The following is an 18,529-nucleotide window of genomic DNA, read 5'->3' as shown; positions in this document are numbered from 1 at the left end:
TGTGCTGACCACCCGACTGGTGGCGGCGATGTAGAGGAGCATCGGCTCTTTCTCAGTTGGAGCCGCCAAGATAGGCGGGGTGGTCAACATCTTCTTGAGTTGGAAAAAAGCTTCATCCGCCTTGTCGTTCCACTCGAAAAAAGTGGTCTTCTTCATGAGTTGGTATAGGGGAAGAGCCTTCTCGCCAAGCCGGCTGATGAAACGGCTGATAGATGCCAGGCAGCCGGTGAATTTCTACACATCCAACAGTCGGGTGGGCACCTCCATCTTCTCAATGGCTTTGATCTTCACTAGGTTGCATTCTATGCCGCGCTCTGAGACCAGAAAACCAACGAGCTGGCCGGCTGGTACTCCAAAGACGCATTTCTCTAGGTTGAGCTTGATCTGGAATCGACGCAGGTTCTCAAAGGTTTCCTTGAGGTCTTCTAGTAGCGTGCCACGCTTCTCCGTCTTCACCACCACATCATCCGCATAGACATGGGATTTCTGCCGAGTTGCTTGAGGAGACACTTCTGCATACAATGCTGAAATGTGGCGCTGGCATTTCGCAAGCCGCACGTCATAGTCAGGTAGCAGAAGGCTCCAAATGGCGTGATGAAGGCGGTCTTCAGCCTGTCGGACGAGTTCAGCTTTATCTAGTGGTACCCTGAGTATGCATCCAAAAAACTCAACAGCTCGCATCCAGCTGTGGAGTTTATCACTTGGTCAATTCTTGGTAGGGCAAAGGGATCTTTGGGGCAAGCTTTGTTGAGGGTGGTATAGTCAATACACATGCGCCACTGCTTATTTTTCTTCAGCACAAGAACTGGGTTGGCCAGCCACTCTGGAAAGAATACTTCCATGATGAAACCGGCTGCTAGAAGCTGGGCTATCTCTTCTCCGACAACTCTTCTCTTCTCTTCTGACAGACGGTGCAAGGGCTGCTTGACCGGCTTGGCGTCAGGTCGGACATGTAACTTGTGCTCGGCGAAATCAGTCGGAACTCCCGACATGTCTTTGGGAGACCATGCGAAGATGTCCCGATTCTCACGAAGGAAATCGATGAGCTCGCTTTCCTATTTGCTGTCAAGGTTGGTACCTATGACAGCGTGTCTCTCCGGGTGCTCTGGGTCCAGGGGTATCTTCTTTGTTTCCTTTTCCGGCTTGAACGAGCCCTCAACCTCCGACTCCTTGGGGATGGGTGACATTTCCGGCTTCTTGCCTGCCATCGCCACCACCCGGTTAAGGAGCCACTTCTCAGCTGCAATCACAAGGGGCTCGGCCAGCCGGCTGCTGTCCGCAGCACAGGTGGACGACTTCTTGTAGTCTCCTACTACGGTCAGGATGCCCTTGGTACTCGACATCTTCATCTTGAGGTAAGCATAGTGGGGGACTGCCATGAACTTGGCCAGGGCGGGCCTGCCAAGTAGCGCATGGTAGGGGCTCTCGAGGTCCACCACTTCAAACCAAACTGGCTCACAGCAGAAATGATTCTTGTCTCCGAAGAGAACATCAATTTGGGTCTTGCCGATTGGTGAGCAGGAAAGGCCAGGGACTATGCCATGGAATACAGTCTGACTGGGAAGGAGTTGCTTTTGCTTGATTCCCAACTTCTCCATTGTGTCATGGTACAGGATATTGATGTTACTGCCGCCATCTATCAAGACTCTGGAGAAACGAGCTACCCGCCTCTCCATTGCAAAGGTGGCATCTAGGACCAGGGCATAGGAACCAGGGGAAGGCATCACTTCTGGGTGGTCGGCCCTGCTCCAACTGATGGGCTTCTCAGACAAATGCATGAATTCTGGAGTATTTGAGGCCACTGCTTGTACTTCTTGTTGTTGTTGCTGTCTGTTGCGTCTGTCGTCGGCCACGCTGGTGAACACAACATAAGCTCCATGCTCTTCTGGATACTCGTCTTGTATGGCGCCGACTGGCCGGGCCGCCGGCTGCTGGGGCTGAGGAGGCAGAGGGCCGGCAGGTGGAGGAGGCAGGAGTCCATCCCCTTTGGCTATCCTGGTGAGCCAATGGCACTTCCGTGTGGTGTGGTTGGACGGCTTTGCACCACTATGGAACTTGCAGGGTGCATCTAAAGTCTGCTCGTATGAGAAAGCGGGTAACCAATTGGGCTTGCCGCCCTTCTGACGCTTGGGTGCTGGTTGCCCCTCCGGCTGCTGGTCCTCGACTGTCGCCACCTGCCTGTTAGTGGAAGCCAGCTGGGTGGCCTTTCGCTTGTTGTCGCTTGGATGCTGTCACCGACTGGTATCTCCAGCCGGAGTCCGAGGAGCCTGAGGTGCCACCTTGCAGGACGCATCAACCAGGATTTCCGCCTTCATGGAGGAGTCGGCCGTGGCATGCTTGTCGGTGATGATCAGCAGTTCGTCGAGCGTCGCAGGCTCGTCGAAGAGAAGACGATGCTTGAGGAGGGTGCCTTCTCGGCACCCGGCGATGAAGTACTTGATTGCCTGCACCTCGTGCACGCCCTCGCATGAGTTTTGCAGCTCGGCCCAGCGCGTGAGATAGTCGCGAGTCGATTCGCTGGGCCCTTGGATGCACAAGGAGAGCTGTCGGGGCTTGGGAGGCCGCTTGTACGTGCTAGTGAAGTTGCGGATGAAGGCTTCAGTGAAATCAACCCAGTTGTTGATGCTGCGGGGCTTCAGGCTGTTAAGCTACGTCTGGGCTGTGCCTTGAAGCATGAGCGGGACGTACTTCACGGCAACGCGCTTGTTGCCGTTCGCTATATTGACGGTTGTGGAGTAGTCGACCAGCCAGTCCTCCGGCTTCACGAAGCCGGTGTACTTGGGTGTATCTCGCAGGAGGGTGAACCCCTTGGGGAAGGGCTCATCTCGGATTCGTCGGCCGAAGCAAGGCGGACCTAGTGCGTCTTCTTCTTCTAGCGCCAGGGATCGGTTGAGGTGATCGATCCGATGGCGGGCGTCGTTCTCTCCGACTCCCTCTCGGCGACCAAGGCGGCCGCCGAGTGTCGGGTGCGTGACAGGCGGCGGAGTAGGATGCCTTGCTCCACGAGGCGGAGGAGGAGGTGGGTCACCTCGCCGCTCCACCGCTCGAGGGCGGCCGTCTTCGTCACGCTCGATGGAGAGGCGAGTCCAGCTGCAGCTGGTAGCCGGCTCATTGCCTCTTCTTCCGCGGGCGCCACCAGTCGGTGTCCGGGACGTCACGCCATGGTCCTGGCGAGGGGGCGGTTCATCGTTCCACTGGGCGGGCACTTCAGCGCGGTAGCTGGCTTCGTGTTGCGCGGCAGCCGCGTCCAAGAGCTGCTGGACTCGCTCCGTCATGTGGCGTCGCTCGTCGCCCTCGTACTTGTCCAGCTCGTCCGTCACCGCTTGGGCGGCCCAGATGTTCTCTGCAGGCATGGCGTAGACGGGGCGTTCTGCCCCGAACATGCTGGCGATGGTCGCGCCACGCTGCCAGATCGAGCCGATGCAGCTAGGCCCCTTAGGAGCCGGCGTGCCACCAACGGCCCGGTCCATCTCGCGCCGGTAGGCGTCGCACGCTGGCCAGTCGGCCAGCGCTCTCGAGGAGCTGGACGCGGCGTGCTTCCAGCGTCTCAGCGTCCGCGTCTTCTGGGATGGGCGCCGTCAGGTCTGCAGCGCCGCATCGAGTGGGTCTCGAGCGCCTCCGCCCGAGCACTCGCCACTATTGATGACGAGCACCTCCATGACGGTGCTCCCTCCACTGTGCTCACGAGGAGGCGGCTCGTCGCAGATCACCATGTTGGTGGGGAATGCGTCAAGCGACGCCATGTCGGAGTCGATGATCATCGGGTCGGTGAAGCCAACAGACTCCAGGTCCATAGCAGGCTCGCTGGTGACGTGAAGCTGGTCGAGGAGGCTGACGAGACGGCTCTCGGGGCAGCCAGTGCCTGCATCGGAGGCCGGCTCGTCCGAGAGGTGAATCTTGCCAACAAGGTCGGCGAGGCTACTCGTCGCGCAGGCGATCTCCGCGTCGTGCAGCGCGTCGAGGTCGACACTGTCGGGCGTGCCAGGCTAGCTTCGCTCGCCAGGAAGGAACAAGGTTCCCGTCCAGAGCAGGTCTCCGGGAGACGGTGCACCTCGCCCCACGGTGGGCGCCAAATGTCGGGGGTTGGGTGCGACATATGCCAATGGATGGCTTATCGTGGTGGGAGCGAGAAGAACGTTGCCGGTTCCTGGAAGCGGGATAAGGCATAAACACGTATGTCGGCGCACTTTACCCAGGTTCGGGGCTCTCCTAGGAGATAACACCCCTAGTCCTGCTCTTCGGGGTCTCCGCGTGATCACTAGGGCACAAGTGATACAAAGGTGCTCCTTGAGCTGTGTGCTAGAGGTAGAGAGGGCAAGGCTAGCTCTCCTCCTGCTCTAGGGGAGTGGCTAGTTCTAATGGAGTGGGAACCCTTTGCATGGGTGCCCTGGGGGGTTTATATAGGCCTACCCCCCAGGGGTACAATGGCAATCTGGCCGGGTACTGGGCCCGGCTGTCAGTTTCTCCGGCCTCCGGCTTCTCTGCCGACTGCTGGGGCCCGCCGCCTGGTGGGCCCCGCCGACCGGTCCGGTACAGAGCCGACAGGACGCTCCCGCCGCTAGCGGGTCTGGTTGGTGGCTGTTCACTGTAGCCGTGCTGCTAATGACACGGGCTTAGTCAGCTCAGTGTGGCTACATCCCCGCCGCCTGGTGGGAGATCACTGTAGCCACACCTGGTCTCATCAGGTTAATGGTGCACTTGCTTCGAGGGAAGGGACGGCCGCCTGCTGGAGGCCGGCCTTCCCCAAGTCCGACTGGTTCGGCATCAGCCGTCTTCTGGGACGCCACTGCCTGATAGGGCCCGCAGCCTGTGGGCTGTACCGATAGGTGGTAGTGGGGAACAGGGCTCCACCTGTCTGGGGTGACGTCAAGGGGGAGTGGCAACAGTCCCGCGCCGTGCGGAGATCTCTGCCTGTACGGGGCACTGTGGCCACGCTAAAGCCCGAGATTTGGGGGTGAGGGGCTTCACTGTAGCCACACCCTGTCTCGTCCTCTTGATGGGGGTGCAGACTCTAAGGGCGCCAGGTGGCCGCCTGCACGACGCCGTCCTCTCTAGAGGCCGGCTGACTGGAGCCGGCCGCTCTTGGTGCCGTCTGCTGGTGGTTGGCCGTCCTCCGGTGGCCGGCCGTTGAGCCAGCCGGTCTCCGGAGGCGGAGCTTTAGTTTGGGGTATTGCGGGGCGAAGCCAACCCGAAGTTTTGACAGGTTCAGGGACTCGGGTGAGGCTACCCGTGGCCCATTACTCCGACACTCTTTCAAGACAATAGCGACGCCCGGATCAATGCTCTCCACACGGAGCTCCGCACCATCACCCAAGGGGACTCGCCAGTTACTATTTTCCGCCAACGGATCAAGGCCATCGGTGATGAGCTTCGGGAGCTTGGCGATCGTGTGGAGGATCGCACCCTTATAAATGCACTCCTTGTCGGTCTTGGAGAATAGTTCGAGAAGCAGGTCGCTTTCATACCAATGATGCCCCCCCTCTTTCGCTGAGGTCCGCTCAATGTTGCAGCTGGAGTCCATGACACAAGCACGCAAAGTTGCTCGTCTGGCCCAAGGCTTCCACACCAGCGTCAAGACCTCCGCTCCCGTCACCAACACTGCGCCTAGACTTGCGCAACCTCCTTCAGGCTGGCGCCCAAGCCCTAACTACCGTGGCAAGAACCTGGTGTACCGGCCACTGCAACCTCGACCCGTCGTGCCCTCATCGATCAGCAGCTCCTCTACATCAACACCTGCCCTGCCTTCGGTCGCACCAACTGCCCTATCAACATGGCGCCCACCGCACGATCCCTGGACCAGTCTCATTCAAGCATGGCCCATGCCATGGACTGCGTCGTCTCCCTATGGTGCCCCTAGCCTACACGGGAACCTGGAGCCCTGGTCTTCGTCCATCGACCGGATCTCCCGGTCTCCTCGGTGCTCGGCCACCCTCGCAGGTCTACACCGCCTACCTTGCTCCGCCAATATAAGGCGCTACTGCGCCTTTGCTTGGGTACAATGGCCTACCATCTGGATACAATGTTCCACCGGCTTCCACACCTTACATGCAGGGCGCTCCCCCGGCTCTCCCGTATATGCCTACACCTTCAACCGCGTCCACTACACCAAGCTGGGACCAAGCGGCCTTCATTGCCGCCATGAACAACGAAGGTACGGATTGGATTTTTGATTCTGGTGCATCCTCGCACATGTCTTCCAATATGAATTTGCTGTCATCTTGCTTTCCTTCAGAATTTTTCTGTATTATCGTCGGTGATGGTTCTTCCATCCCTATTACATGCACCGGTGATGCTTATATTCCCAACTTTAGTTCTAGTTTTCTGTTACGCAGTATTCTTGCTGCTCCATCCTTAATTAAAAATCTTATCTTCGTTCGGCAATTTACTATCAACAAAAAAGTCTTTGTCGAATTTAACCCTTTTGGCTATCTGTGAAGGATCTGAACGCGAGGGAGGTTCTCGATCTGATACCATGATATTTGGGGAGAATAATAGCTTGTATTGATCAATAGGATTACCGAGTATATATATTACATGACCAACCGCCTTAAAACTCAGGCTAACCTAGTACAACACGTTAACATGATATGACACGGAAACAAATCGCTAATAGCGCCAAATCCACGGTCGCCGCCACTAGCCATCACCAAGCAGGGCTGCCCGCAAAAGCGCACCTCCCGCCGACCAAGGACGCCGCCCCGACAGCCACCCTGCTTGAGATCAGAGCCATCCCGAAGCGAGCACCACCACGACATGGCTTCCAGTCCCACCGGCGCCAGGATGCAGTCTAACTCAGATGATGTTGTGGTGGAAACAATTTGAAGCTTTTTTGTCTTCATTTTTTCCATCGAAAGCAAATAAAAAAATTTGCAACATAGAAGACCGGCTAAAAGCAAGCGTATTTTTCGGGAAGGGTAATGTTTGCGGCCGGTCGACCGGCTAACGACTCGGCCGGTCCGACGCGCGCCGCATGATCGTTCTCGATCGTGCGACTCACATGCGCGATGGACACGTCCGCTCGACACGCGTTGTCTTATCCTTTTGGACGTGAAGCGCTATCCTCTGTACGCACGCGAAGCTTCCCCATCATTCATTTCTTCGTGAGCTGAGCATCTCTCTTCTGCTCAAACCGCACCTCCGGCTAGCAGCACCAGCGATGACCATCACCTCCACGCCCCGCCCACACGAAGCTTCTAGGTGCTTCCCAACCAATCCCGCCGGCGGCTTTCTCCGGCGAACTCATCCCTTTTCTCTCGTTACAAGCCGTGCCCAACCCACTCTCCCATTTCGCGTGTCAGTAGAGGGGGTTGGATGCCCGAGGTGATGGAGCGACGGGCGACGGCGGCTGTGCGTGCGCGTGGTGCCGATGAGAGGCGATGCGGGGGGTGCTGCGAGCGTGGGCAGCGAGCTCTGCGGCAACGTGTTTTTTTGCTGGAACGGGACTTTTTTGTTGCTGGAACCTCCTGTTCTTTTTGCTACAATCAATTTTTGTTGGATTTGATGTTTGTGGGATTTTTGCTGGAACCGGCTGTTTCTATTGCTACAATCAAATTTGTTAGATTTTGATGTTTGTGGATTTTTTGCTGGACGCAGAGAAATTTGTTGCTGGAACCGGCTGTTCTTTTTGCTACAATCAAATTTGATGGAGTTTGTGATTTGTGGGATTTTTGCTGGAACCAGAGTAAATTATTCCGGGTGTTTCTTTTGCTACAATCAAATTTGTTGGAGTTTAATGTTCGTGGAATTTTTGCTGGAACCAGAGTAAATTATTGCTGGAACCGGGTGTTTCTTTTGCTACAATCATGAACGGCAGTGTTCATCCTGCTGGAACAACAATGTTTTTGCTACAATCGTAGCCTGTTTTTGCTACCACCAGTGAATTTTGTTGCTACATGCATGAGCGGGTAGTGTTGGTCGACGGCGGCGATGCTTTCTTTTCTACACCCGTAATGCTACCATCGTTTTTTGCTGGAACCAGGGCCCAAAATTGCTACCATCGGCTTTTGTGTTGCTGGAAGGAACCACCCAAAAGTGCTTCCATCGGATTTGGTTTTTGCTGGAACCTGCGCTAAAAAATGATACAACTGTATATGTATGAAGCTACATCCGTGTTAGCCAGAGCTGCAACTCTGTTTTGGAAATGGTACTACCGATGATTTCTTGCTGCAACCATTGTTGCTTTTTGGTACGATTGGCGAAGTTTTTTGCTACATCAATTCAAAAAGGCATTCACTGGTCCCGTCATTCTTTGCAATCCCGCGCAGCGAGAGTCGACGGCCAAGACAGCGGCGGCGCATCGGGAGCTGCAACCATAGAACTCGCCAGCGAGTTGCCGTGGTCGCCACTGGAGTTGCAAGCGCAGGGGCGCATCGGGGGTTACAACCATGGAGCTCGCCGCCGCCGCCAATGGAGTTGCAGCCAGCGAGAAACATAGGCGGCGACCGGCTGCAAGGGCGGTGACCGGCAGTGAGGGAAGACGAGCAGGCGAGGCAGTCGATGCGTGCGGGGGCGGCACTCTCCTTCCTTTCCCTTCTCTCTCGTGCGGGAGGTTGACGATGGAGAGGGAGGACGGGGAGGACGGGGAGAGATCTGATGGTTAGGGACAAAGAGATCTGACGGCTCAGGGGACCAGATTTGACGGCTAAGGCTCGACCGGTCCAACAGTTGGGCCGGCGCGGCGGCGCAGATCGTTCCCCTTTCGGGAAACAGTCGCACCGTTTCCGGTCATTCTGAACCAGCGGCCGAGTTCTCTCCACCCACACTCCCGAAGTCCCAGTCCCCAAGAGAGAGCAAGGAAACGGAAACCCCATCCCCCCTCCAGACTTCAGATCGACCCCAATGGCGTCGTCGACACTTCGCAGCCTTCCAGGCGACATTCCGCCGACGACTCTGCTTTCCCTACCAGACGAGATGCTCGAGGAAATCCTCCTCTGCCTCTCCGACGCCGCCGACCTCGTCCGCGCCTCCATGGCCCGCGTCTCCGTCCGCCGCGTCGTCACCAATCACCGATTCCTCCAACGCTTCCGCACTCGCCACCCGCCGCCTCTACTGGGCATAGTTTCTCCCCATCCCCGGCCCGGGGGGACCGGCCGCTGCTGAATCTGGCCCAGCCGCCGCACCTCTCCGCCGCCGCCGCGAGCGTTTTCTCCGGGCTTGACGCCGCCGACTTCTCGTGCGCCTTCCTCCCCAACGCTGCCCGCTGGCATAGGCGCGACTTGCGGGATGGCCGCGTCCTCCTTTCCGGCGTCCCTGAGGGCACCAAATTCAGCTGCAGCGTCTTTGTCAGGGACCTGGCTGTCTCTGACCCCTTGTCCCGGCGCTACATCCTGCTACCTCCCATCCCCGACGACCTAGCCGCCTTGGTGCAGCCACCGGACATGCTGGGTTTCGAGCCCTTCCTTGCTCCTCCGGCAGCCGAGGATGAGGACGGCATGTCTTTCAGAGTTATTTGCTTGGCGCATTGCACAACCAAGCTGGTCCTCCTTATCTTCTCTTCAAGTGCTGGACAGTGGCATGCTGTTACACTTGAAAATCGGATCGGTTTGCTCACAGGATCAGACAACCCGGCTCCAGGCAACCATCAAGACTTGTACTGGCCGCCGCGAATGCGCCAGTATGCACACAGATATTTCTGTTGGGCATTTTATGCAAAGGGATCCATGTATCCGGTGAGCAAGTTGCTGATGCTCGACACACGGAGCATGGGTTTCTCTGCCGTCGACCTTCCGCCTCTCACAGATTACACACGAGTTATCATTCTGGAGGCAGAGAATGGAAGGATTGGGATGTATATGAATGAGAATTTGACAGCTGAACTAAGGTATTATGTGTTGCAAAATGATGGAGTTGGTGCAAACCAGTGCATGCTAGAGGAAACGTTCAATTTAAATGATCGATATATGCTCATGGGCGTAGCAGGGGGATACTTACTCCTACAAGGGCTTCGACAAGACCAATATCCATTTTATTTGTTTTCGCTAGATCTGAAGACTTTACAGCTTGAGTGGTTCCTTGCATCGAGGCACAATAACAAGGGTGCTCATATGTTTGCCGGTTTCCCACCATCCTTGTCTCCACCAACTCTTCAACATGGTAACCTTCCTCTCTATTTGCATACTTGTACTTTGCACTCCATAGGACTTTGCGACACTAATATATTATGCAGGTTAGTAGTTTGCTATGTCATTAATAATTGTTTTAGCAAGCTGTTATTCATGCAATTGAAAAGTCGTGGAACATAGGAGATCAAGAAGTACTAGATGGGTAGGTGCGTTTCGCCACCCCGGCTATCGTTGGCGCTGGTAGCTTACGACGGGGCAAGTAGCTTGACATTTTTTTATTGAGAAACACCAACTACACGCACAAACACGGGCACGCCGGTATAGAGCCAAAGAGGTTTAGCATCTGAGGTCGCTTGCATAATTGTATAGGTACGGAAAAGAACAAGAAAAGCACTCCTTATTTGCATATCCATGTTGCTTGGCACAATTGTTATGTTGCTGCTTCTCTACACAAGTGGTCTGCCATACTATGTGAGCTGCGCTGAATAATATTATTATCACAAATCTAAGCAAATGAACATATGGAACTTTAGCACAAAGAGAATGTGCACAACTATGCTCTTGTCCAAGTCTGAAGCATCCTAATATTCATTGGTGTTCATGTGAAACAGAATATCACAAGAAAGATGAAGCATGATATGGAACATGCTTTCCATAATTATCTGTAGACAGAAAACAAAGTTTCAATTCACACACTAATTTATTCATATGTGTTGTTTTTAAGGCGGTGAGAAAAAGAACAATAGAACACGTGCCTAGCTAAGACGGTGATTTCTAATGACAACGTAGTTCCGCTACCTTCATTTCGTCTCTTTTGTCTTTGGTGTTCCTGACTTCTGGAGTTGCGCCTCCCTCCCCACCACATTCCCTGTAATTGTTACAGTTCTTTTTGCCATCAGTGAGCTGGCTTACTGGAAATCGATTAGGTGGGACAATGACTTTCATAGACCTAAAAGAAAAAAAACTGGCAGACCAAAGTGAAAGTAAGTAAATTGTTTTCATGGGTTAAATTAAGAATAAAGTGTTAGCAGGAGCAAGGGAAAAATATGAATCTTGAATGGGAACTTTCATCCATGTCTCTTTAATGTATTACATCACATATACCTGGAAACATTCCATTCAAGTTTTAGTCACTTGCAATGTTTCAGAAAAATATTACTCGTGTAGCAAATGACTGCATTTCCTTCAATTCCCGTTGCTGCAGAAAAGTACCACTTGTAGCCCTTTTCTTTTTGTGACGACACTTGTACTAATATTGCATGCCAGAAATACCGCTGAGAGAACATAGTAAAGACATTTCAAAAATAATAAAATTAGAGATCGCCTACAATTATAAAAGGTAGCAGTTGTATGCCCACATAAAAGGTAAGTAAACTCTACCCTGAGAATCCTTAATGAGCTGAAAATGCATCAAACCACATCAGAACCAAGCCTTTGAAGTTCGGAATCATGGTAATTTTATAAACATTTCTTTCTACATATTCAACCTCCTATCTTATTGAGAAAACTTCCATGCAGTTTTGTTCTTGCATGAATATGGACACTGATACAGTGGTAACATACTGAAATGATTGGACACAGCATGATATAGAAGTATTCGAACACAATAAGAAACGAAATTGATTACTCTTTTATGCAAGAGAATAGCATTAGCCAATAAGAAACAATGATGAAATGATAAATTTGTGGTTCATCTCTCTAATTTATAGATAAAACAATATTCGTAATAACCTGCATCAAGCCCTCAACACACAGGTAACTTCCTTAATTGCCTTGCCAACAGAACATTACTTCGAACATGGCCTTTAGCTAAAAGCTAGATCAGAAAAATTATATGTTCTGTTGTATGCAAATAGAAGTGTGTTTAGCTAGGCTAGAAAAATTATGCATGCAATAGCACACACTACTCCACGAGTGCTGAAATCGTTGCAAGCATATATTTTGGTAAAATAATCTTACTGCTCTATGCTATACAGGTTTGTTGTATGCAAATATGAGTATCAATTAATTCCTTGATTCCTTAATCTTACAGCGAGACACAGGCTAGTATGGTGACGTGGAAATAGGATCCTCAAGAAGTCACCATCATTTTTGTTATAATTTGAGTACTCTGTTCCGCCTCCTTGCACTTGTCCGTCTAATGTGCAAGGCTTTCCCAGCTGGCCAATCAATTCTGTTCCTATACATATTATCTGACTCAAAAATGAAGGATATAGCAAACACATTTCCATGCTATGTATGACTCTAAATATAGCTCGTACATTTTGATCACGGCAATAATGTATGTTTCCTAATTATCCCACAAAATGTCGATCCTGGAAGCTCTTGAACAAACAAATGACAACCAAAATTCAAAGCATCCGGAAAATTCGAATGTCCGAAATCCCTTGATGGCAATACCCAAGCCTCTTGAATGCCCCCAATTCCGGAATTCATATCCTAAACTAACGGTGTATTGGAAAACTGGGTTCCCGGGACACCTAAATGGGCCTCTCAATAAAATATTTCCACAACTTAAATATGTTAAATTGTGGCCTATGTTGGAGAAGCTTGGTTTCGTTCAGTCTTGCTACAAGCCAATCAAGCAAATCATAAATCATCCAAAAAGAGTAGAAGGGATACTCTAAGCACGGCATGTGGCTCAACTAAAAGAGCAGTGGCACCTCGATCCGTTCCCGAACACCACCAGGTTCTTGAGCACGGCCAAAGCCTCTGAGCATGGTTACCGCATGGTTACCCTGGGCTCAAGTTGTTGGGTCAGGCAGCACGAATTGGGGCATGGCCGATTGGGCATTAACTGCCAGGCAGGCTATCAACCGTAGCCCACCATAGGCTAAGCATTTTAAGGGAATGAGGACTCTTTCACAAGGCGATATCATGATTCTCTACGCGATAAGGGGGCAGTTGAGCAGACTGTCATGACTACACATGGCCACTTTTTGACCAAGGCCCTAGCGCCTTGTCAAGAACTGCAACCTCCATCGATTATCAGATGCTGACGGGTGGAGTCCAGAACGGCGACCGCGACCAGGTGTATCTCTCGACCAGAGATAAATGGGATTTAGGCAATTGTTTACCTGCCACTCTTGGTGAACTCAGCGGTGGACGCATGAGTAACGAAGGCTACTGTAACCTCTTACCTTTGTAGTTAAGGACCCATTGTAGGTCCTCTAGAACTCTATATAAATGAAGGACCATGGCTCGTAGAAGAGGAGCGATCTCAAGAACTTTGTTTTTTGAAAGGAGCCAAAAGACTTGCCTCATTCATTAACTAAGAGGTAATAGAGTTGAGGTTTTTGTTACAACACCAAGGTGTGAGAGCATCGAATCAATAGACTCTTGGGCCATGGTTACACCCAAATTTTTTGCACCTGCGGCTACCCAAGTTAGAACCTCCAACTTAATACTTGCGAGAAGAACCGCGAGTGGTGCGCCCTTGAGTTGGGAAATACAGGTGTTCCATTAATTCCAGATGGTCCAAGAGGTGAGAAGTGTGAGAGTAGCCATCGCCTTCCGGTTTGGAATGGTAGAGTTGCAAAGAATTGTCCACCAATCTTTGATGGAACGCGTCGAGTGCCAGTTGGTAGTGTCGATGCTTTCAAGTTGAAGCCATTCCTTGATCATGTCCCAGAGCCTCATGGAGTATCTGCAGTTGAACATGAGATGCTCCATGGATTCCTGCTCGCGCTTGCATAGATGGCAAAGTCCACAGTCGGGACATCCCTGCTTGGCCAACTGGCCAGCGGTCTAAACCCTATTTCGGTGGAGCTCAAGCCTTCCAAAGCGCCTATTCCATGGGGGAGTGGAGAAGGCCAAAGAATTGTGCCAAGTAAGCGGAACTTGCCGTGTAGATCCGGTTCTCGGTGTGCTACCAGATGATGTCATCTTTGGCATTATCGTCGAGGGTGTAGCCACGAATGGTGGTCCAAAGCACAATGAATTGCCGCAGATGCGTGAAGGTGAAGTTGATGGTGACCTTGATTTTACGAACCCAAGCATTATCATTTATTCACGAAGCTTCCATCTTTTTTGGAGGATGCTTCATAAATGAGGAGTGCGATGTCTTTTAGCTTTCGGTCATGCACCCAAGGGGCATCCCAAAAGGGGTGCGCGTGCCGTTGCCCACTATGATGGTGGAGGAGGCATATAAAAGGTTCATATCCATCTCGTCGCAAGGGTTGCCGGATCCAACCCGCAACTTGGTGGACTCCTTCAACTAGTACCGAAGCTACCACAAACAAAGAGCTCTCGCAACTTTCTCTGAGTTAAGAATGCCGAGTTCATACTCGAATGGTCGGCAAACTGTGTCCTAACTAACCTTGCACTTTGCACCGATGGTCTTGTCCCTTCCCGCCCAAAGGAAGGCCCTATCAAGCTAGTTGACATTATGTAGGATGCTCGGGTGGACGATGAGTGGGGTAATGAAGTAGATGGCTTGCGAGGAGAGCACGGACTTGACAAGAGCAGCGCGTCCAATGGCGGTGATACTTTGGCCATCCCAGGGGACAAGCCCGGCAGCCGTCTTGTCCACAAGGAACTGAAAATCCCTGACTTTGACTTGCCAGACCAAGAGGGGTAGACCCAAATATTTCATCGGAAATAAAGTGCGTGCAGCCGACAAGCTTTGGAGAATATCATAAAGGGGGATGTGGCCACACTGAATTGGAACCACTGAGATTTTCTGAAAGTTCACGTGGAGGCTCGTGTTGTCACCAAATGCATTAAGCAAGACGGAGAGATTGTCTATGTCTTTCTTGATGGAGAAGAACATAGCCGCATCATCGGCGTAGAGGGAAGTTCTGATGATGGTACCACGACCACAAATCTTGTGCAACAGCCCCTTCCTAGTTGCCATATCGAGGATTTTCTGAAGAGGGTCGATGGCGATGCGAAAAAGTGGGGGGAGAGGGGTCCCCTTGACGAAGGTCGCGACCGTGTGTGATGAATTTTCGGGGATGCCGTTGAGGAGCACCCTCGAAGAGGAGGTGCACAAGAGAGCAGTGATCCAATTCCAGAAAGTGCTTGGCAGTCCACGGTGTTGCGTGATGTCAATGATATATTACCACTTGACGAGAGTCGAAGGCCTTTGGAATGTCCATCTTGAGGAGGGACGGGGTTTTGCTCTTGTGGAGGCGTTGCGCTAGATTTTTCACGTACATGAAATTGTCATGAATGCTCCTCATCTTTATGAAGGTACTTTGGGCGTTGGAGACTAACTTGTTCATGTGTGGGGCAAGCCGCATTGCTAAGATTTTGGCGACAATCTTAGTGATGGCGTGGATGAGACTAATAAGCCAGAAATCGGTGATTCCCTCGACGCCCTCCTTTTTTAGAATAAGCACGATGTTAGCATAGTTGAGCCAATGAAGGTTGTTGGTGTGGAGGTTGCCGAAGAGCGAGATCACCTGCGCGACATCCTCTTTTATGATGTCCCAACAAGACTTGAAGAATAGTCCGGTGAATCCATCCGGCCCGGGAGCCTTATCGCTCGGCACAAGATTGATGGCCTCTTGGACCTCCTTCCAAGAAATGGGCTCCGCAAGGGAGTCCAAGTTATGCAGCTTGAGGCCTAGCTCATCCCAATTACAAACATGATGCCGCGAATTCTCCTTCCCCATGGCCTCGGCAAAGTGGTCATGAATCGCCTTCTCTTCTCCTTCATGCTCGGTGATCCACCCACGGTTGGCCTCGGCGAAGTGGTTATGAATCACCTTCTCTTTTCCTTCATGCTCGGTGATCCACCCATGGTTGTGCTTGATCCTATGAATGTAGTTTCTGCGACGCCTTCTGTTGACCCTTCGTTCAATTTTTGTGTGTTTGCGTCCCCCTCTTTGATGTTGGCCAATCTTGCACACTGCTTTTTGCGAGCCCGCTCCAAGACCGCCAAGCCAATGACCCTCCATTTGAGCCTTGGTCGGAGATCACTTACACCGTTAGAGAGTTGTCGATTGTTCTTTTTTTAGAGGGAAAGGGCTGCGCCCCTGTTCCATTCCATTCCAGAAACGAAACAACATCCAGTGTAAGTCTATTACAAGATAGGCACACGGCGGACAGCAGGTGAACAGCCGCAGTGGCAGCATATAGAGCTACAGAAACTAGAATTTTGCAGACATAAGTAAAATATTCTGGAACAGACGCCCTAGCCTAGGCAGCAGCAAGCGAACATCAAGCATAACACGCGCAGGGAGCTGCTATAAACTGCAGGTGCTTCAGAGAGAAGGGCTTCAAAAGGTATCTCCACGCCTCAGCCAGGATCTGGCCACAGTAGCAGAGGTGGGCTTCTCGCTTTCACCTCCAGTTCTTTCGCCGCCCACGTCACTTTGTCCTTGGCACAACCTGAGGACACGCACTCCCAAGAAGATAGATTTGATGCAGTTTTTCGCCAGATAGCCTGCAAGCCAGACCAACAAACATTGTTGAAAACCATGTCATTGCGAGTTTTCCAGATAGCCCACAGTCCAGCTGCATGGACAATATTAGTCACAGCAAATCTATCTCCTCTAATCCAGTACTGGGAGATGGACATTATATTAACGTCTTCATTAATCCCAGTTAGGACACAAATGGCTTTCCAGAATTCAGCAGCAACAACACAGGTACTGAACAAATGAGAAACAGTTTCTTGTTCAGAGCAAAACACACAAGTAGGATCACCTACATCCTGCCTTTTGGCCAAGTTATCCCTGGTCAACAGCTTGTTGTGAGTTAAGAGCCATAGAAAGATTTGAATTCTAGGTGGAATTTTGATCTTCCAAATGGCAGGCGAGCTAACAGGCAACACCCCTCTGAAATTGACAAACTTATAAAAGGATTTGACAGAGTAAACCCCTTTGGAATTCATATTCCAAATAGGGGAGTCCTCTTCTACAGTGAGTTGGATAGAACCAATTTCCAATAACTCGAACCACAGGGACATAATCTCCTGGGTGAAACATCTCCGGAATGTGAGCTTAAGGTTACTGCCGTCCCAGATCTTATCAATGGTGGCATCATGCTCATTATTAAGGACATACAGGTCCCAATACTGGGTAGCCAGAGTGGCATTACCAAACCAATGGTCCTCCCAGAAGAATCTAGAGAGAGGAAGAAGAGAAGGGTGCCTGGGGCAGCTAGAAGCCCACCCGAGCACTACCAAAACTAGGTGCGACCACTCAGCTCAAGCTTGTAGTTCATTTGTACATCATCCATCAAACACACAAAAAGCAGGAGTGGGGTATTACACCTATGTGTGGCCTGAATCTGTTTAGCTGCTCGTGTCATTAGGAAGCCGCAAGAAGCTGTGAGTGGTTTAGCCCCTGTTCAAATAACTAAAAGGGGCTCTCTCTGATCCCTGATCTCGACGATCACAGTGAGGGCCATTGTTGCAAGACTCAAACCCTGGCATATTATGGGCAGATGTGCGAGGCGGTTGTGGGGATGGCGCCAAGGAGGCGGGCAGAAGGAGAAGAGTTGGATTAGCATTTCCAATTGATTGTACCTTTGCATGTTTGTACTGTTCATTGTCATTTCCAATTGATTGCATTTCTTACTATATTTGTACTAATAAATTATATTGCTAAAGCACCCAGTATTTTTCTTAATGTTGATTCAGATATGACTGATGCCTGCATTTCTAATTCAGATATCTGATATTGATGCCGCTGGGAGATGAAACCTTGACGTCTGGAGGTATGGAGCAGCAACTTGGAGCATTATGTACTGGATGGAATCATCAGGCTTTCCTTTTGAGACGGACGCAGGCTTGTTTGCGGTGCTGACTGTTGTGCAGCTCGGTGCTTATTTTCAGATATGTCATGGGAGAATAGTTGTGATAATCTACCAATTAGATTCACAAATCAAATATTACTAGACAATTTCTATTTTTGGAACCTTTGTTCCTATCAGATATGCAATGTGACTAGAAACAGGGTGATATATACCATCTTCTTTGATTTTGTTTTTGTGTAAGTGGTACAAATCGGTTCTACCATCTTCTTTGTTTTTGTAAGTTGCGTAAGAGCTACATGGCTTCGTCTTACAAACAGGAACAGTTTTGTGCTTATTTTTCAAATATGTTATGAAAGAATATTTGTGATAATGTATCAATTTGTTCGCAAATCAAGTTGGAATTTGACAATTTCTCTTGTCTAAAACATTTGTTCCTACGAGATATGCAATGTTTGCGGTGCTGACTGTTGTGCAGCTCGGTGCTTATTTTCAGATATGTTACGGGAGAATAGCTGTGATAATCTACCAAATTTGATTCACAAATAAAATATGACTAGACAATTTCTATTTATGGAACCTTGTTCATATCAGATATGCAAATGTGACTAAAAGCAGGGTATGGCTTGAGGCAGAGTAATATATACAGTTACAAATCAGTTCTAGTACTATCTCCGTTTGTAAGAAGTTGCGCAAAAGATACACATGATTTCTTACAAACAACACTATATTTACTGCAAAAACAAGCAGGTGGCATTTGTGCA

General features: G+C 50.9%; 1 protein-coding gene across 2 annotated transcripts; it reads left to right on the top strand.

Annotated features, from left to right (window-relative positions):
- Window positions 1-7,079: 7,079 nt before the first annotated feature.
- Window positions 7,080-18,142, top strand: LOC119362577. Of its 2 annotated transcripts, XR_005173476.1 has the most exons (3): window positions 7,080-8,143; window positions 8,265-10,092; window positions 17,683-18,142. XR_005173476.1 is itself a non-coding variant. In XM_037627820.1 (2 exons), exons 1-2 carry the CDS (start codon window positions 9,378-9,380, stop codon window positions 17,688-17,690), a joined length of 723 nt encoding a protein of 240 aa, XP_037483717.1. In that variant the 5' UTR covers window positions 7,080-9,377; the 3' UTR covers window positions 17,691-18,142. The 2 variants fall into 2 exon arrangements, 1 of the variants encoding a protein (XP_037483717.1); XM_037627820.1 differs by having other exon boundaries at window positions 7,080-10,092.
- The last annotated feature ends 387 nt before the right edge of the window (window positions 18,143-18,529 follow it).

This window comes from Triticum dicoccoides, chromosome 2B (assembly GCF_002162155.2).
Source record: "Triticum dicoccoides isolate Atlit2015 ecotype Zavitan chromosome 2B, WEW_v2.0, whole genome shotgun sequence".
NCBI classification, from domain to species: Eukaryota; Viridiplantae; Streptophyta; class Magnoliopsida; order Poales; family Poaceae; genus Triticum; species Triticum dicoccoides.
Note: the sequence above shows the minus strand (reverse complement) of the source record. Positions and strands in the feature narration are given on the sequence as shown.

What these genes read in the sequence shown, in the direction of transcription:
- LOC119362577 (XM_037627820.1), top strand. Translation starts at nt 9,378, where the DNA reads ATGCTGGGTTTCGAGCCCTTCCTTGCTCCTCCGGCAGCCGAGGATGAG.